The 16,787-nt window shown below is 35.3% G+C and overlaps 1 protein-coding gene across 1 annotated transcript; it reads left to right on the top strand.

Moving 5' to 3' along the window:
• The first annotated feature begins 12,932 nt into the window (after positions 1 to 12,932).
• On the top strand, positions 12,933 to 13,979 carry LOC131645762 (uncharacterized). The gene is made up of 2 exons (XM_058915975.1): positions 12,933 to 13,363; positions 13,682 to 13,979. The coding sequence occupies exons 1-2, from the start codon at positions 12,984 to 12,986 to the stop codon at positions 13,830 to 13,832; spliced, it is 531 nt and encodes a 176-aa protein (XP_058771958.1). The 5' UTR covers positions 12,933 to 12,983; the 3' UTR covers positions 13,833 to 13,979.
• Positions 13,980 to 16,787: the final 2,808 nt, after the last annotated feature.

Raw genomic sequence — 16,787 nt, 5'->3', positions numbered from 1 at the left:
CAGATATTGTTCGGAGGATGCTTCTTCACTCCCCGCCCCGCCCCCAAATTTAGTCCCCATCCCCATCCCCAATCCCCGCCACGGGGGAATATTTCCCTCCATCCCCATCCCCACAGATCCCCACGGATATCCACGGAGATCGAATCTTAAGAAAATTTCTACACTTTTTGATCAAAACTATGACACTAGTATTTTGTTTTTTTTCCGTATTTTTTAAAACGCATATATTTGCATCTTTATTTTATAAAAAAAATCAAAATACATCTTGCATCAATAATAAATAAAAAAAGCAAAAGAACTTGATGTTGCTAATATTTTTTATGTAAAAATAAATAAATAGTAACATAACTTCTTGCTACCGTGCTTCCACTAATTTACTACCACAATACCGATGTCGTCCAGCGCAAGTGGTTGATTATGTGTGACAAATCTATAACTTCTAATGACTCTTCGTTTTCTAATACATTGTAAAATTATATAATTATATAATATATAAAATATATAAATTAACATATATCTTCGGAGTCGGGGAATCCACGGGGACGGAGGATACTTTCCCAATCCCCGCCCCAAAGTGTTATCGGGGGAACTTTTCCCTCCATCCCCATCCCCACGGGGAAAAAAATCCCCAGCTTCGGATCTCCGCACAGATATTCCCCACAGGAATCCCCATTAACAGATGCAATTGACATCCCTAAAACTATGTATAAATTAATTTTCCAAGAATAAAAGTATTTAGGCATAATTTATATAATTTTGAATCAAACATGAGAATGTAAATTTATTTAGGTCACATTCTTAAAACTAAATTTACAATTTGTGAAACAAGCAAAAGGAATCATGCTCAAAGAGGTTAAAATAAAATTTAAACATGTTCGCTTAAAAGTTCAATGGTTCATGAGAATTTTCTTTTAATAAGCAATGATTCAATAAAAGGAGTATAAGGGATACTCCGCCCAATACATCAGACCAAAATACTCCTATATTTCAAAACAGAGAAGTAAAGTGTTCCAAGCATGGAAATTACAAAGCTCATAGGACTTACAATTCAAATACATCCAAATCAAGGACATATGAATGGTCGCCAACATACACTCGTCAAAATTGAAAACAACTCATTTGAAAAGAACGGCGTTACGCATCAACCAAATGCACCAAACTATAGCTAAAGAAATGACACCAACCGTTAACCTAAGAAACTTATTGTTCACCTTCTAACAGTGGGAGAAAAAAATCCACAAACTCACCTGAAGACAAAATCAGATTTATGCCTATCCAAGCAATGGTCTTTCTCCAAATTCTAGTTGTGAACTCACAAAACCCAACAAAGATGTGACTTGGATTCATCTTCCCTAAATCAAAATACGCAACAAGTAACTCTAATATCCGTCAAAATCCCCGTCTAACCAATTGATCTTTGGTGGGAATCCTGTTGAGATTATATCTCCACCCAAAAAGCAAAATATTCGACGGAACCTTAACCTCCCATAAATGATTTAACCCGTTCAGAAATTATAAATTAATTGAGCTGTCATTAGAGATCGAGGTGAAAAAATTGAAACAATACTTGACCGAGAAAGAACCATTATCCTCCCTCAACCACACGAAACTGTCGCTGAAATTCTTCTCCAAAACCATATACAGCATCAGCTCTTTAAACTCCTCCCAAAGAAAGGAGTCAACACCTTCTAGATTTGCCACAATATCTTGAAACTTCCAAGACCAAGAATTTCCTTCTCAGCAAACAACATTCGCCATGTTGATAACCATATTGACAACCACTTCAAAAAATTCTGGACACGCATTCTTCAGTGATTGATTACCCTACGACAAGGAATGCCAAAAGTATATCATGAGGCCATCGTTTACCCTACTTTTAATAATACCAGCAAAACTAGACGGATCAATAACAGAAGCAAAAGTATACAATATCAAATCTCACCACCAAATTGAATCTCTTTTGTTCTGCACACTGTTGTCTCCAACAAATACTTTGATCTCAGGACTCAAGTATCTAAACCTAAATAAGCTACTCCAATGCCCAAACTACATTAAGCTTCTTCAAAATCCTCCATTTCCATTTACTAACGAGCGCCTTATTCAGAACTTCAACATCTTTAATGCCGACACCACCTTGATTTCGAGGCTTGCACAAGGCTTTCCAACTCACCCATAAACGGTCATTTTGTTCTCATAAGCACGCCACAAAATATTACTTTGAATATTCCGAATCTTTAAAAACACTTTTAAAGGCGCTGTGTAGAAGGATAACAAATCATAAGAATGGCGTCAAACACCGAGTTAATTAACACAATGCGACCAACTAGAGAGAGATGTCTCCCTTTCCAAACAACGAGCCTACTTCTCAGGTTCTTAAGTAAATCTTTCCACATTGATAATTTCCTAGTGGTGTCCCTAACCATAACTCCAAGGAATTTGAATGGAAAGCTATCAATGTTGCACATAAAGAAGGACGACGCAGCATTGAGGAACCAATTTCCCACGTGAATACCATACAACTAACTTTTATAGAAATTAGCTTTCAACCCATACATCATTTCGAAACCCCTTAACATTGCTTTTATACTCCACAAGTTATCACTACTACCGTAAGCCATGATGATAGTATCGTCTGTGAATTGTAATATGTTCACTTATTCCTCTTCATTAAGCTTAAAACTTCTAAAATCTCCTAGCTCCATAGCCTTGTGAATTAACCCGGTTAAACCTTCCATAATGAAAACAAACAAAAAATAGATAACAGATTGCCTTGGCGTAAGCCTCTCTCCACCTTGAACTCCTTCATTGTACTGCCATTAACGAACACAGACATTGAACTAGTAAAGACGCATCCCTCCATCCAACTAATCCACCTATCTCCGAACCCCATCTTAGGAAACAAGAATCTCAAAAAATTCCAACTTACACTATCGTAAGCTTTCTCATAATCCACTTTCAGTAACAAAAAGTTTCTCTTCTCTCTTTTTGCCAAATCCATAACCTCATTCACCATTAAAACACCATGGGCAATATTTCGCCACCTATCAGTGTGTAGACATACCAAATAAAATTAATTAAAAACGTATGCAAGTTCTTAATAAATAATATATATTATAATTGCTCAACATATTATGTCCGGATAAACAACATAAAAAGTACATCAAGCTTTATGTGGTGTTAAAATTATATTTACACTGAACATGTTCAACAGTTAGAAAAAATCAAAATCTCATGTCAAAGTTTTTTAGAAAATGCAAAAAATTAATAACGAGTAATTTTATTTGACACGCATAAAGACATAAAGAGTCGTGCTTCGTTTAATGACAATCATAAAATAAGCTTAGAATTATCAAATACGCGTAATGTATAACAACAACTACTCATTGCCATTAACATGAATGTAATTGATTACATTTTGTTACAGATTATGACAAAAGAAACATAATAAGAAGATTCAAAGAAACTAAAACTGTCAATAAACTCAAATGACAATGAAATTCAAAAGAAATGAAAATAAAGCAAACAAAGAAAATCCTAGTTATTTGGGTGGTAAGTATCATCAGTCTGCATGAAATTTATTTATCAGTCCTCTAGAGTAACATAGAGTAATCAAATAACTGATTCTAAGGTTGAGCAATAGAATGGTCTTGAGGCCGTGTAGGTTGAGGAGTTAGTGGGTGATCATATGATTAGGGATTTTTGATTGTTAGTCTAATTATTTGAACTAGGCAATTTATTCAACTTTGTGATGAACTAGGATTGGGAATTTAGAAGTTGTCGCTAATGAATTAACACACTTAGAACCCCTAACTTAATTTTGAATTGGCCTAAAGAATTAGGGAATTATCATATAAATTTGGCTTAAATACACTTTTCGTCCCTGTAAGTTAGCGTGTTTTTGATTTTCGTCCCTGTAAGTTATTTTTTTGGGTTTTAGTCCTTATATTTCAGTTTCGCGTTCGTTTTAGTCCCTAAAATCAAAATTCGTAGGAAATTTCACAAGAAAATCCGCAGGTAACCTGCAGATTTTCCTGCGGATTTTGGCTTTAGGGACTAAACTTCAAGCAAAAAGTAAGATATAGGGACTAAAACCCAAAAAAAATAACTTTCAGGGACGAAAATAAAAAACACGCTAACTTACAGGGACGAAAAGTATATTTAAGCCTATAAATTAGTAAGCTGCACACCAAAGAATTGAGTGTAGTGGCTATGTTAATTCGCAGTGAGATAATAATATGATTGAAACTCAACAGATACTATGTTCATTAACAGGTAAAAATAAAGGGATTCGATAAATAATCCTTATCACCTTTTGCAATCTTGAATTACTTCTTTTTAATTTCTAGTTTAAAACTGCTTCTCGAACGAAAAAACCCCATATTTAATTACTAAATTTTGAAATTAATTTTCTAGTTAAAATCCAAACCTCATGGAGATGAGTCTTTTTATTATTACTTTGAAACTATTGATACACTTGCCGAAAAGTCATTAGTTGTCTGATGGGTGTGCATTATGATCAGTGGACAACTAACCCTTAGCTTCAGACGGCAAGAGGTGATAGCCATGTAATCGCTCAAACCGGATTGTGTTGCCCTCCTATGCTTTACCTATTAAGGGGCAAAGTAGAATCATTCCAGTACAATATGCAATACAATTAATGTTATGTCATGAATCGATTCATGGCTGAAAATTTCATGTCTTGTCTCAATGTGGGATATCTAAATGATTCAAAGCTTTATTTTAATCTACTTACATGAGTAGATTCATGAATCGAATCATGGGATGAAATTATCAAGCAAACTTTATCATTTAAGTAGATTCACTTGGCACCCTTGATTCGAATCATTAAGCAAATTCACACTGATTTTGTGTTATATCTCAAGCACCTATAAAAAAATATTGTCTTCATTTTATTTTATCAACCTAGATAGAATCTTTAGAGTAAGCACTAGAAAAATAATTCATCTCTCTCTAAACAAAAGCCTTCATCTTGTGTATCAATCAACTTTGTGAGTTTTTAATGTTGTTTTGTGAGGAAACCAATTAGATTCCTAATGTGTGCTAAAGTATATTTTTTTTTATCTTCTGAACCTATTTTGTGGAATTCAAGATTTGAAGTTCTATTGAATAAAAAGATTGGTTTTCTCCATAGAAAGTGGAGTTTCTTGCTTCTATCAACCTCGAGAAGAAAAAGTTCAAGTCTTACAAGCGTATAGTTTAAACATTTATGCGAGTGTGAAAATTGAGGATTCTTAAAGGTTGAAGATTGTGTAATCAAGATAAAGGTTGTAGTTGTGGATAACTATGTTGCAATAAAGATAAATCAAGGAAGAAGATAAAGTTAGCTACGATTGAGAAATTTATCTAAATTGTTTTATGTGATTTTGTTGTAACCAAACTCTGTACCATAACCAAATCTAGTGGAAGAGCAATTTTTTATGGTTTACCACCAGATACTGGAATAAGTGCATGTGAGCACGAAGCAGTGAAGCAATATATAACCATGTATACTATTCTCTCTCTCTCTCTCTCTCTCTCTCTCTCTCTAAATTTCTTAAGTAGATGGTCATTCTATAGAATTTCTTGTTTTGTAAAGATTTGCATGTTCAAGGTTTTCTTTTACTCACATCGCTTAATTTTGTAAAAGTTATGTATGGTTAGATTAGGTTTTCTAAGGGGCTGTTTGGGAGCTGGTTTTCAGAGGATTTTGGAGGGAAAGGTTGTGAAGGGTTGAGTCTATATCTAGAAATATGTTCGATATTTTAAAAAAGTTTAAAAAACAATAATAATATTATATGCTAATGTAGTATATTGGTATTTAAACTTTTTAAAAATATCAAACATATTTCTAGATATAGACGCAACCATCCAAAGTATTTTTCTTCAAAACCCTCCAAAAACTAACTCTTAAACAACCCCTAAGTGATATTTTTGTTGATTAAATTGTTGAATTGTAATTCTAGATTATAAATGTTGATTAATCTAATATACTTCAAATTTCTTATTTTAATTATATAAGATTAATTCACATATTTCTTTGTCATTCTCTCTTTTCTATTTGGTTTTTAATTCATTATGTTCAAAACTTTCAATTATGTAAAGTCTTTTCAAAAGGATTTTCACCGATAATACTTCAACAAAGTACAATCTTGTGGACGCTGGCATGTGAAACCGACACTATGGTAAGGTATCTGTCGGAGTGGTACATGCAACAGTTTGACTATGATCGAACTATACCCAGATCTCCAACTCAGGCTTCTCGTGACACCATTTCTCGTTGGGATCTATATGACATCTTTGAAGATTGGGAGCAGCATATGGTGCCAGAGGAGTATCGGTTGATGCAAGAATCCAGCAGTTGGCAGTATGTAGAAGGATACGTGACATGGTTATACACAATGTCTCACCCTATCATGACACTGGATGCTCCTGGACATCCACCTAGGTCATCTCATGAGAAGATTTTAGAGAACCAGCAGGTCCAGGATGACCATGCCATTGATGTCTTGCTGATCTGTTAGCGGATATAGTTAATTGGGCAAGAGGCTTTGGAGTCAAGGATCATTGAGAGGGGTAGTCCCGAGGCGGTGGCCATCATGGAGAGGGTGGTTAGCGAGACAGCGAGTGCAGTGGGATACAGGAGGCCAGAGGAGTATCGGTTGATGCAAGAATCCAGTAGTTGACAGTATGTAGAGGGATACGTGACATGGTTCTACACAGTGTCTCACCCTATCATGACACTAGATGCTCCTGGACATCCACCTAGGTCAGCTCATGAGAAGATTTTGGAGAACCAGCAGGTCCAGGATGTCCATGCCATTATTGTCTTTCTGATCTATTAGCGGATACAGTTGATTGGACAAGAGGCTTTGGAGTCAGGGATCATTGAGAGGGGTAGTCCCGAGGCAGTGGCCATCATGAAGAGGGTGGTTAGCGAGACAGCGAGTGCAGTGGGATACAGGAGGCCGAGGAGGGTTTCAAACACATAAAGGATGCTTTTGGAGATGCATCTCCAAAAATATTTTTCTTATGGTGCGTTAGAAGATGCATCTTCAAAAGACATTTTAGAATTTTTCAGGAGTTTTTTTCACCTCTACAAAATAGAAAAAAAAATTCAATAAAGTTTGTGACCTGGCCCATTGAGGCTAGAGCTGTCAAAATAGGCTTGGCCCATCGGACCGGCCCATAAGCCCAACAATTTAGCACGGGCCAGACTGCAAAATACCTTAAAAAACATGACCCTGTCTTTTTGGCCAGCCCATCGAGCCTATGTTTTTTATGGGTTAGGTCGGGCCGGGCAAAGCGGGCTTCGAGTTGGGCCATTAAAAAAATATTTTGATAACTTTTGGGAAAAAAGATTGAGATAATAAGATATGATTAATGTGTTTTCAAGTGATAAAGAAAAGTTAAAGAGAATGAAGATATATTTTTAAGATGATGTGATCAAGGAAATGGTTGTGAGATGGAGAAAAAATTTGATAAATATTGGTGATAATATTAAGTTACTTTGTACTTTTACATGTACGTTTTTGTGGTATTCATATATATATATATATATATATATATATATATATATATATATATATATATATATATATATATATATATATATTTTAAACATCACTTATATACGTTTATGATACTCTCTACTTATGTTATGTTGCATTTATCCATTACATCCCTTTTATAAAATTAAAGCTGTAATATTGAAATACGGGCCGGACTGACCAATCGGGCCGTACGGGCCTTTGAAAAATGAGTGACTCATTTTAGGTAATCTATTAAACAATCGTACCGGACTAGACTAGCCCATTTAAACATATTGGCCTACCAGATCAAAATAGAACGGACTAACCCATTTGACAAGTCTAATTGAGGCGGTACCGATTGTCTAAGTTTATCCACTTGTAATATATTGAAAGAAGATAAGAGTTACACGGATTTGAAATAAATTGGAGTATTTAAAGGGGTATATATGTAGTATTCATTTCATTCCTCCTCATTCCTAGGCCTCTCTCTTCTCTTGTGCTGCGGCGCAGTCAATAGCATATTTTTCATCTTTCTGCAATCACTCAGCAGAATGTTTCCTCCCAATACTCTGCGACGTTGTTTCCAGTGAGTTATGTTGTGATGATGTTGTTCATCTTAATCGGTATTGCTTTCGGTGAAGCTACACATTGTGTGCATATGATGTTGAGTATGACAATGTGGTAATGTGGTGATGATGTGTTGTGACAACATGCTTATAATGAAATGTTGTGCTCGGTGCGAATTATATAATGTAATTGTTTGGATTATGTTGATGTGTGAATACATTATCCATGATTGTTGTTCGGTGTTGAAATGTTATAATGATTGTGCATATTATTTGGCGTTGATGATTATCATGCTTAAGGTGGTGCATGCATACATAATCATAATTGTGGTTGTATCCTGGTGGTGTCGGATCAGCGGTAGCTAATTCCCATTGTGTGGAATTAGTGAGTGGAGGTAGCCGTATCCTTGACGATGGTGGATCGGTGAGATGGGTTAATCCCATGGATTGGTACCACATGCATGTAGTTGCATTGCATTAAGATGTATGTATGGTTATAACATGAATGGAAGATGTCCAATGTTATAATGTGGTATGATTGATTTAATTGGTGTATTTGATGTATTATTTGTTGAATATCTAAATATATTCAATTGGGTGAATAATATGCATGATATCTTGTTATTTGTGAATTTATAAAATTGATTAATTGCGAATGAGACTCACCCTTACTGTTGATATTTTTCAGACTGAGGCGTAGCGACTTGTGCTTGGTGAGGATGACTCATAGAGTTTATCCGTTTATGTTGGGTCGTGTCGGTCATGCTCTGATCTTGTAACACTGGGGTAACGCTAGTATAGAGTTTTGATTATAACCTTATCTATTTGTTTTGGAGTTATTTTGTGGGATATTGCATAGATGATGTTATGCTTATCCGTTGAAGAATGTTCTGCTGTGTAGAAACATGATTATGATAATTTGATGATTTGGTCCTAAGTGTAGCATGACAATTGACTTATGATAAATTGATTTATTTAATTGTGGCACCCTTGTTTTTATGTTTTACTCTGAATTTTATATAATTGCTGCGGGGTTTAGGAGGGTGTTACAACATCCATCTAGGTCAGCTCATGAGAAGATTTTGGAGAACCAGCTAGTCCAGGATGACCATGTCATTGATGTCTTGCTGATCTGTTAGCGGATACAGTTGATTGGACAAGAGGTTTTGGAGTTAGGGATCATTGAGAGGAGTAGTCTCGAGGCAGTGGCCATCATGAAGAGGGTGGTTAGTGTAACGCCCGGAAAATAAGTATATGCTTAATTTGGACGTTTGTGACGTTTATTGGAATTTTACCGTTTTTGGAGTCGTTTCAGTCGGTATTAGTTCGGGATGGCGGACTAATATTTAATTGAAGGTTTTCATATTTTTGGTACTAGAAATATTATTAAGGTAATATTCCGCGTTTTGGGGCGTTTGAACGATATTTGAGCGTAGGGGTATTTTGGTCTTTCCGCGGGATAGATATTTTCTTTATAAGAAAGAAATATTGTGAGAAAGGAGAAAAGGGATAGAAAGAAAAAGAAGAGAAAGAAAGAGAAGAGAGGAAGAAGAAGAGCAAAGGGGAAAAACAAGAGAAAGTGGAGGATTCTCAACCGAATCGATTGTCGATCGTCACAATAGCAAGGTAAGGGGGTGAATCTAATTTATCTTGGTTGTATGATTCTTATAGTCTTGTTCTTGTTCTTGTTCTTCTTGTTCCAATTTCCACAATTTTCTTGTATGATGATTGTATGATGATTGTATGATGATTAAATGATATCCTTGTTGTGTTATGGTGATTGATCATGTTTGTTTTCCTTTTCCATGGCTTGATTGAGTTTGAATAAAAAGTTAGGTTTTGAGATAGATTGATGAATCAACCATGAAAAGTTTGATGTTAGGTTGTTTCTATGGTTTGTATGTGTTGTATTGGTGTTATAATGATGTTTTGGAGTGGTTTTGGTGGGTATAAGAGGGTTAGAACCGTTCTGGTTCGTTCTGGTTTTTTCTGGGTTTACGCAGGTCCGCTGAGCGGAGGTGGGTCCGCTGAGCGGAGGTTCTTTTGCAGAAAATTCTCTGCGAAGGTCCGCTGAGCGGAGCTGAAGCGGACAACAGCATTTTCTGTTTTTCCAAAACTTTGAAACTTCGTAACTCTTGAACCGTAACTCCGAATTTGTCGCCGTTCGAAGCGTTGGAAAGCTAACGCAATGAACTATATTATTATCTAATTAAATGATTCATAGGATGTAGTATCCAATTATTTTTATTAGGATCAAGTGATGAGTTGTGTAGTATGTTCAATTATCCAAACTTTGAAACCTTGTAACTTTTGATCCGTAGCTCCGTTTCGTACGCCGTTCGAAGTGTTAGGAAGCTAGTTGGATGTTCTATATGATAGTATAGGCTTGGTTGTAATTGTTAATGATGTAGGATGTAGTAGTGGTTGGTTGATTTTCATAAATGGTTTTGTGAACTAGTGCATGATAAATCATGATGATGTGTTGTGTGAATGTTATCGTATTGGTACGAGGTATGTGATTAGTTGTCGATAACCTGAGATCATGTTCATATGTGTTATGTATTAATGAATGTTCATTCTTGATATGTGACGATGTTTGGTTGTTTGTTATTAACATGATGTGTGGCCTTATGGCAAGTAATTGTTGTTATGAAAACGATGTATTATCATTGTTGAAATGTTGTTATTACAACTTGTTGATGATGTATTGATGGAGTTGTGGGCCAATGGCCAATATTAATTGATGTGATGCAATTATGCGATCATTTATGCCGATGTGGCTAGTATGTTTTGACGGTGAATGTGTGTTGTGTGCTTATTAATGCCTGTGTGGTAATTATGGTGTGATATAATTGATAACGATGTTATTAATTGGTGATGTATCCTTTTGGATAGAATATAAACGGTGTAACGTGAGTATGTGACCGTGTTATATTGTTGATGATGTTGTTGTCGTGTAATAGAGTCATATATTTGCACAGCATAACATTTCATTACGTTAATGGCGGAATGCTATTAACAGGTGGCCTGAATTGGCAATTATTACCAGTGGGGGCTTAATGCTCGGTAAAAAGGTGTATTTGCCCGAGTGGCAAGAGGTCATCAGTGGGGGCTAAATGCTCGATGACATTTAGTCGTAGCTTACTGCTCGACAAAGGTGTATTTTCCTGAGGGAAAGAAGTCCCAGCATAATGCTCGGCAAAGGTGTATTTGTCATAATGACAAGGAGGAGTTTTACTCCGGATTTGGTACCACATGCATATGCATAGTTGAGTCTCATTCATCATTGTCTGTCTTTATAATTATGTTATCATTCATGTGTCACATTACTTATATATTGATTGTGGTTGAATGAGTGGATTACTTTGTTGTATGATTCTTGATGATACTTGTTGGCATTACTATAATTGTCATGCTTTTCATTATGAATTATATTCTCACCCTTCTGCTGATTTGATGCTTGAGTGGCATCCTGCAGATTAGCCGCTTTGGGAGTCTTTTGGAAGAGGTAGTTCTCCAGTTGGTCTTGTCGGTCGCTCTGATATGTAACACTGGGTAGTCGGGAGTCTGTTGTTATTTATTTGTATATGACTCTTTTGAACATGTATATGTGATAACGTGCCATTGTGTATTGTAAACACTTTATTTTGGAAAACTCCTCTTAGAGAGTGAGAGCTATACGTATATATATATATATATATATATATGTTCATATCTTCCGTGTGTTATGTATCATGTTATTGGCAGGTGTGTATGCTTTTGGCATCGGTGATGTCCGTTTATTTTCTAGGTGTTTGTTTGGTTACTTAGTGTAACATCCTAATTGTGTTGTATGAAATTTTAATACTCTGATATTTTCTTGCCTAAATGCTTTGGGTAGAATTGGGGTGTTACATTAGTGGTATCAGAGCAGGTCGGTCTGTCCGGCCAGTGTTGTCTAATGTTGTTTAATTCCTCAGTACGTGATAAGTGTGCGGAGCACTGTCAGTACTTGTTGTGCCTCTAGTCAGTTGTATGCAGGAATTGTTTGAAGCTAAGTGGGGGAGAAGATATGCTTCTCGGATATGTTTCAGTTGCAAGATGTTAGTATGCTACTGAGGGCAGCAGTACTAGTGTTGTTGGAATTCGTTGTTTTCGGAAGTGAAGGCGACTTGGACTTAAGACTTTGGTTGTTGATCAAGTTGGAGTGTTTCGGAGTAGATTTTGGTTATTTCTAAAGAATGAAATTTAGAGAGTTGTGATGCTCTAACGCTACTGATGGACTATGAAGTTGTTGTTTGAGTAGCCTTGTGTGAAGTGTCGTTGTTGGATCAATGATTAAGGAAATTATTGTGGTAGACTTTGTTGTAGGAGTTATTGACGTTGTTGGAAACGTTTTGGAACTCGAGTGAAAATTAGGAGTATGAAGAGATGAGTAGGATCTCAGGAATTTTGTTTTGAGATATTGTTAGAAGTGTTTTGGTACGTAGCTACAAGACGTCGGGTTGTGAGATGGAGAAAAAATTTGATAAATATTAGTGATAATATTAAGTTACTCTGTACTTTTACATGTACGTTTTTGTGGTATTCATATATATATTTATAGATAAATATTCTAAACATCACTTATATATGTTTATGATACTCTCTACTTATGTTATGTTGCATTTATCCATTACATCTCTTTTATAAAATTAAAGTTGTAATATTGAAATACGGGTCGGACCGATTGTCTAAGTTTATCCACTTGTAATATGTTGAAAGAAGATAAGAGTGACACGGTTTTGAAATAAATTGGAGTATTTAAAGGGGTCTCTATGTAGTATTCATTTCATTCCTCCTAATTCCTAGGCCTCTCTCTTCTCTTGTTAATAACATATCTTTCATCTTTCTGCAATCACTCAGCAGAATGTCTCCGACTCCTCCCAATTCTCCAAATCCCACAACCAACACAACCACCTCTGGCCCACTCTACCCTGCCACTTATCTTACCCATCGCGAATTTCTGTGCTGTCGTCTTCGAACCACTAAACATCTTATCAAACACTACAGACGTGAGTATCGGGCTCTCATGGAACAAGTCAGGATCAAACGTAGACAATATGTTACTGAGACTGGTCTTAACCCTTTCCAGGATGAAACCGATGTTGTCGTTGACAATTACACCAACATCTGTGCTTTTGATGGTTGTATGTCCAACCCTATGCCTTGCACTTCCTTTTGCTCTACGCATATTCTCTCTGAACCAAAACAAGTGCTTTATAAGCCTTGCACTTTTGTTATCGCAAGGTATATATATATATATATCTATCTCACTTATATTATCCTTATTACTTCATGTTTTCATCAAAATATATTCTGATCTAATAAATCCAACCATTCTTAATGAAAACAATATTCATTTTCATATATTGCACGTTCATGGCATTTTTCTACGTTAAATTGAACAAAATTTTCATAAATATGTCATTAATCTCATGTGGCAATAGATCTTATGTAATCCTTGGGATCAATACTAGATTTTTCATTACATATTATGTCTCTTGCTAATGCTTTAAGGCATGAATTAAATATAAGCTTGAATTTTTATTTATTTTTTGTTTGCAGGTCAGCAACTGGACCTGTAATGTGCGAGAAACCTATTGTGATATCCACGACTCCTTCATACTGCACTGTCCACATGCAAATCGCTGAGAAGGAGGATGATGAAGAATGTAAGACAGAGATTAAGAAGGCAGATGATATAGCTGAGGAGTGAGGAAGGGAATACAAGCATGAATAATAATCCACTTTGAATAAACTTGTTTAATTTTAAAAAATTAGGTCAAATAAATCGAAACTACTGAATAAAAAATTGGTTTGTATTTTGAGTTTGGTTTACTTTCCCAAAGCCTTATAATTTTTCTAATAATAGTGTTTGGAGTCAATTTTAAATAAGTTAAATTCATTTTTACTTTCATACTATTACTTTTGATTCTGCAGATTCGTACCCTCTTTGACTACCTTATTCATTGAATGCATACTTTTAGTTTTAGTAAATGTATATAATAGTAGTAAAATATCGTTGGATTTTGGAAAATAAAAAATTTGTGGACTTTTTAGTATTTTTAAATTTGGTTGGATTTGGATACACTATGAATAAATTTTTTAGACAAAAATTAAAATTTAAGAATGGTATATAATTTTTTTTATTTATTACTATAAATAAGAATTCTATTTTTAAGTCCATTGAATAATTGATATATGGAAATTTATATGGATACTATATTCATCAATTATTCATTGAATTTATATAGATACTATATTCATTGAATAATTTAAAAAATAACTTTTGCTTTATTTTTATATTTGGTAAGTAATTTAATTTTTCAAAAATATTTAAGAAATATAGTTAATTTAAATTTATAATAAAAAACCAAGTGGTTGAGCTCCATTGGCAAGGAGCCCCATCCAAGGAGCTCCATTGGTAATGGTCCACCTGTGGTGGGTCGAAACCGGTCTAAATAGCAACAAAAAAATATTATAATAAAAAATAAGAGTAAAAAATTTTTAAAGTGAGAAGTTACGTGTGACTTCTTTCTCGCACCAAAATTCTCATTTTATAATATGATAATAGAAAATGAGAAGACTATGTAAAAATTAATTTTTCTTCGAATAAATATGGGAATGAATTTTTTTAGGTCACATTCTTAAAGACAAAATACAATTTGTGAAACAAACAATGAAATCATGTTCAAAAGGGTTATGCAAAGGATAAAATTTAAACATGTCAACTAAAAAGCTCTAGGGTACATAAAACAACATACTTCCATGTGTACATAAGAAATGATGAAATCAATTAAGAATGCATGCAAATTTTGAAGAAATAACACATACTCTCAGAACAAAAATAATTTGTTAAGCTTCTGTTGCTTACCATGTTAACTTTTATATAAATAACCTAAATAGTACACCAAACTTTATTTGGTTTCAAAATTATTTCAGAACAACTCAAAATCGCATGTCAAAGTTTTTTTTTTAGAACATGCAAAAAGTTAGTAACATGTTTTCTCATTTATTATGCATAATTGCATAGAAAAAAAAATATATTATCCCGATCTCTCACCCATTATACAAGTTGTTTAAAATGTTTTTTTTTTTTTTTAAACGTTGTTTTGCTTCATAGAAACGGAAGCTTTCGTAGATGCATCTACGAAAGCATTTGATGTTATATTCGCGTCAGACTCCTCTTCCCCATTCTTGAGTTTTCACATTTAACACCCAAATTCTCCAAAACCTCAAATATCAAACTTCCACAAAACTTGTTTTCTTTCTCTCGAGTTCGACCGGTAACGTCAACATCAACTATCATCACATTCCAATAACTTCAAAATTTAATTTAATTGGAAAATATTCGACTTTTTTGAGTTATTTTAGAGTTTTTGTAATAGAGTTTGAATTCGATTTTTAGGTGTAGAAATGATTGGGTAGTTTTATAAATATAATTTAGAGACAATTATGTAGTGTTTGATGTGTAAAACAGACGATCAAGCCACCAAAATGAGGTTTTGAACCGTCTGCAACAGTGACCAGATGTCATTGTTGCGTTTTTTAGGTTTCAAAACCTTTTGTAGATTCATCTACGGAAGAATGAAACGTTTGGTTATTTCGTAGATGCATTTACAGAAGAAACCTAGTTTTTTGAAATGTAAGGTACTTCCGCAGATGCATTTACGGAAGAACAATTTTTTTTCTTTCTTTTCTTATTATAATTACATAGTATCTAACTCGATTTTATTTGTATCACAATGCAGACATTATGACCAACCATCCACACCGCATCATACATGGGAGGACTGTACAGCATGCATCCGTGCGGCGAGAACTAATGCATGTAGTATCATAGGTGACTGATGGAGCTACCGTTTTAGCTGATGTACCTACTACACCCGTTCCAGTCAGGGCTTCTCCAACTGTTCCAATTGATGGGCCTTTTCCACCCGCTCCAGCTGAGAGGCCTTCACCATCTACTACTTCATCACGAAGGCCTCTAGATGATGTTGAGGGTTCCTCGCAGATGTCCTCTGTCCGCAGACGTCGACGGTGAAGTTTTCTAATTCTGTGCCTGTTCTAGTGACGGTCGATGCAGGATCTTCGGTGCCACCTCCTGAGTTGTACGAGGATGATTAGGTACCGAAGCCTGTCTAGTACCCGGGAGGTCCTATTGATGCATCCCTGTTGACAAGGTATGCAGATCATTCACCCAGGAATATCTGGGAGAAGGAGGTAAGTTTTTGTTTTGTTATTACTTATTGCTTTTTTTTTCTTAAGTTTATGACTTTGCTTATTAATAACAATGTTTTTTTTTTAAACTTTCAGGATAGAGATCCCCAGAGGTTCTATAACCATGGTCGGAAGATTGTCTCTCTCGTGTATCCTAACGAGTCGCGGTTCCTGGATGCACTCGCAACTTCTAGGCTGAGGGACCTCTGTCAGGTCGGCTTCTAGGAGATCCATAATTGGATGCTGATGGCATTTGGAGAGAGGTGGCAATCAGAGACTTTGTCCTATCATCTTCCTCACGGTGAGATAACCATCACTCTTGACAACACTGCATGCTTCCTGCATCTACCTATCAGGGGTATCCTCCTTGGTCACGGTAGGCTGATGAAGGAGGATTGTAGCTACACCTACGATAGACTCGAAGAGGGATGCCTGTGGAAGGCAAGGACTG

This window comes from Vicia villosa, linkage group LG2 (assembly GCF_029867415.1).
Source record: "Vicia villosa cultivar HV-30 ecotype Madison, WI linkage group LG2, Vvil1.0, whole genome shotgun sequence".
NCBI lineage: Eukaryota > Viridiplantae > Streptophyta > Magnoliopsida > Fabales > Fabaceae > Vicia > Vicia villosa.
The sequence above is the reverse complement of the archived record's forward strand: the minus strand, read 5'-3'. Positions and strand labels throughout refer to the sequence as shown.

Excerpts from the sequence above, each read along its gene's own strand:
- LOC131645762 (XM_058915975.1), top strand. The coding sequence starts at position 12,984 with ATGTCTCCGACTCCTCCCAATTCTCCAAATCCCACAACCAACACAACC. Across the intron at positions 13,364-13,681 it reads TGCACTTTTGTTATCGCAAG|GTCAGCAACTGGACCTGTAA; the intron begins GTATATATATAT and ends TTTTGTTTGCAG.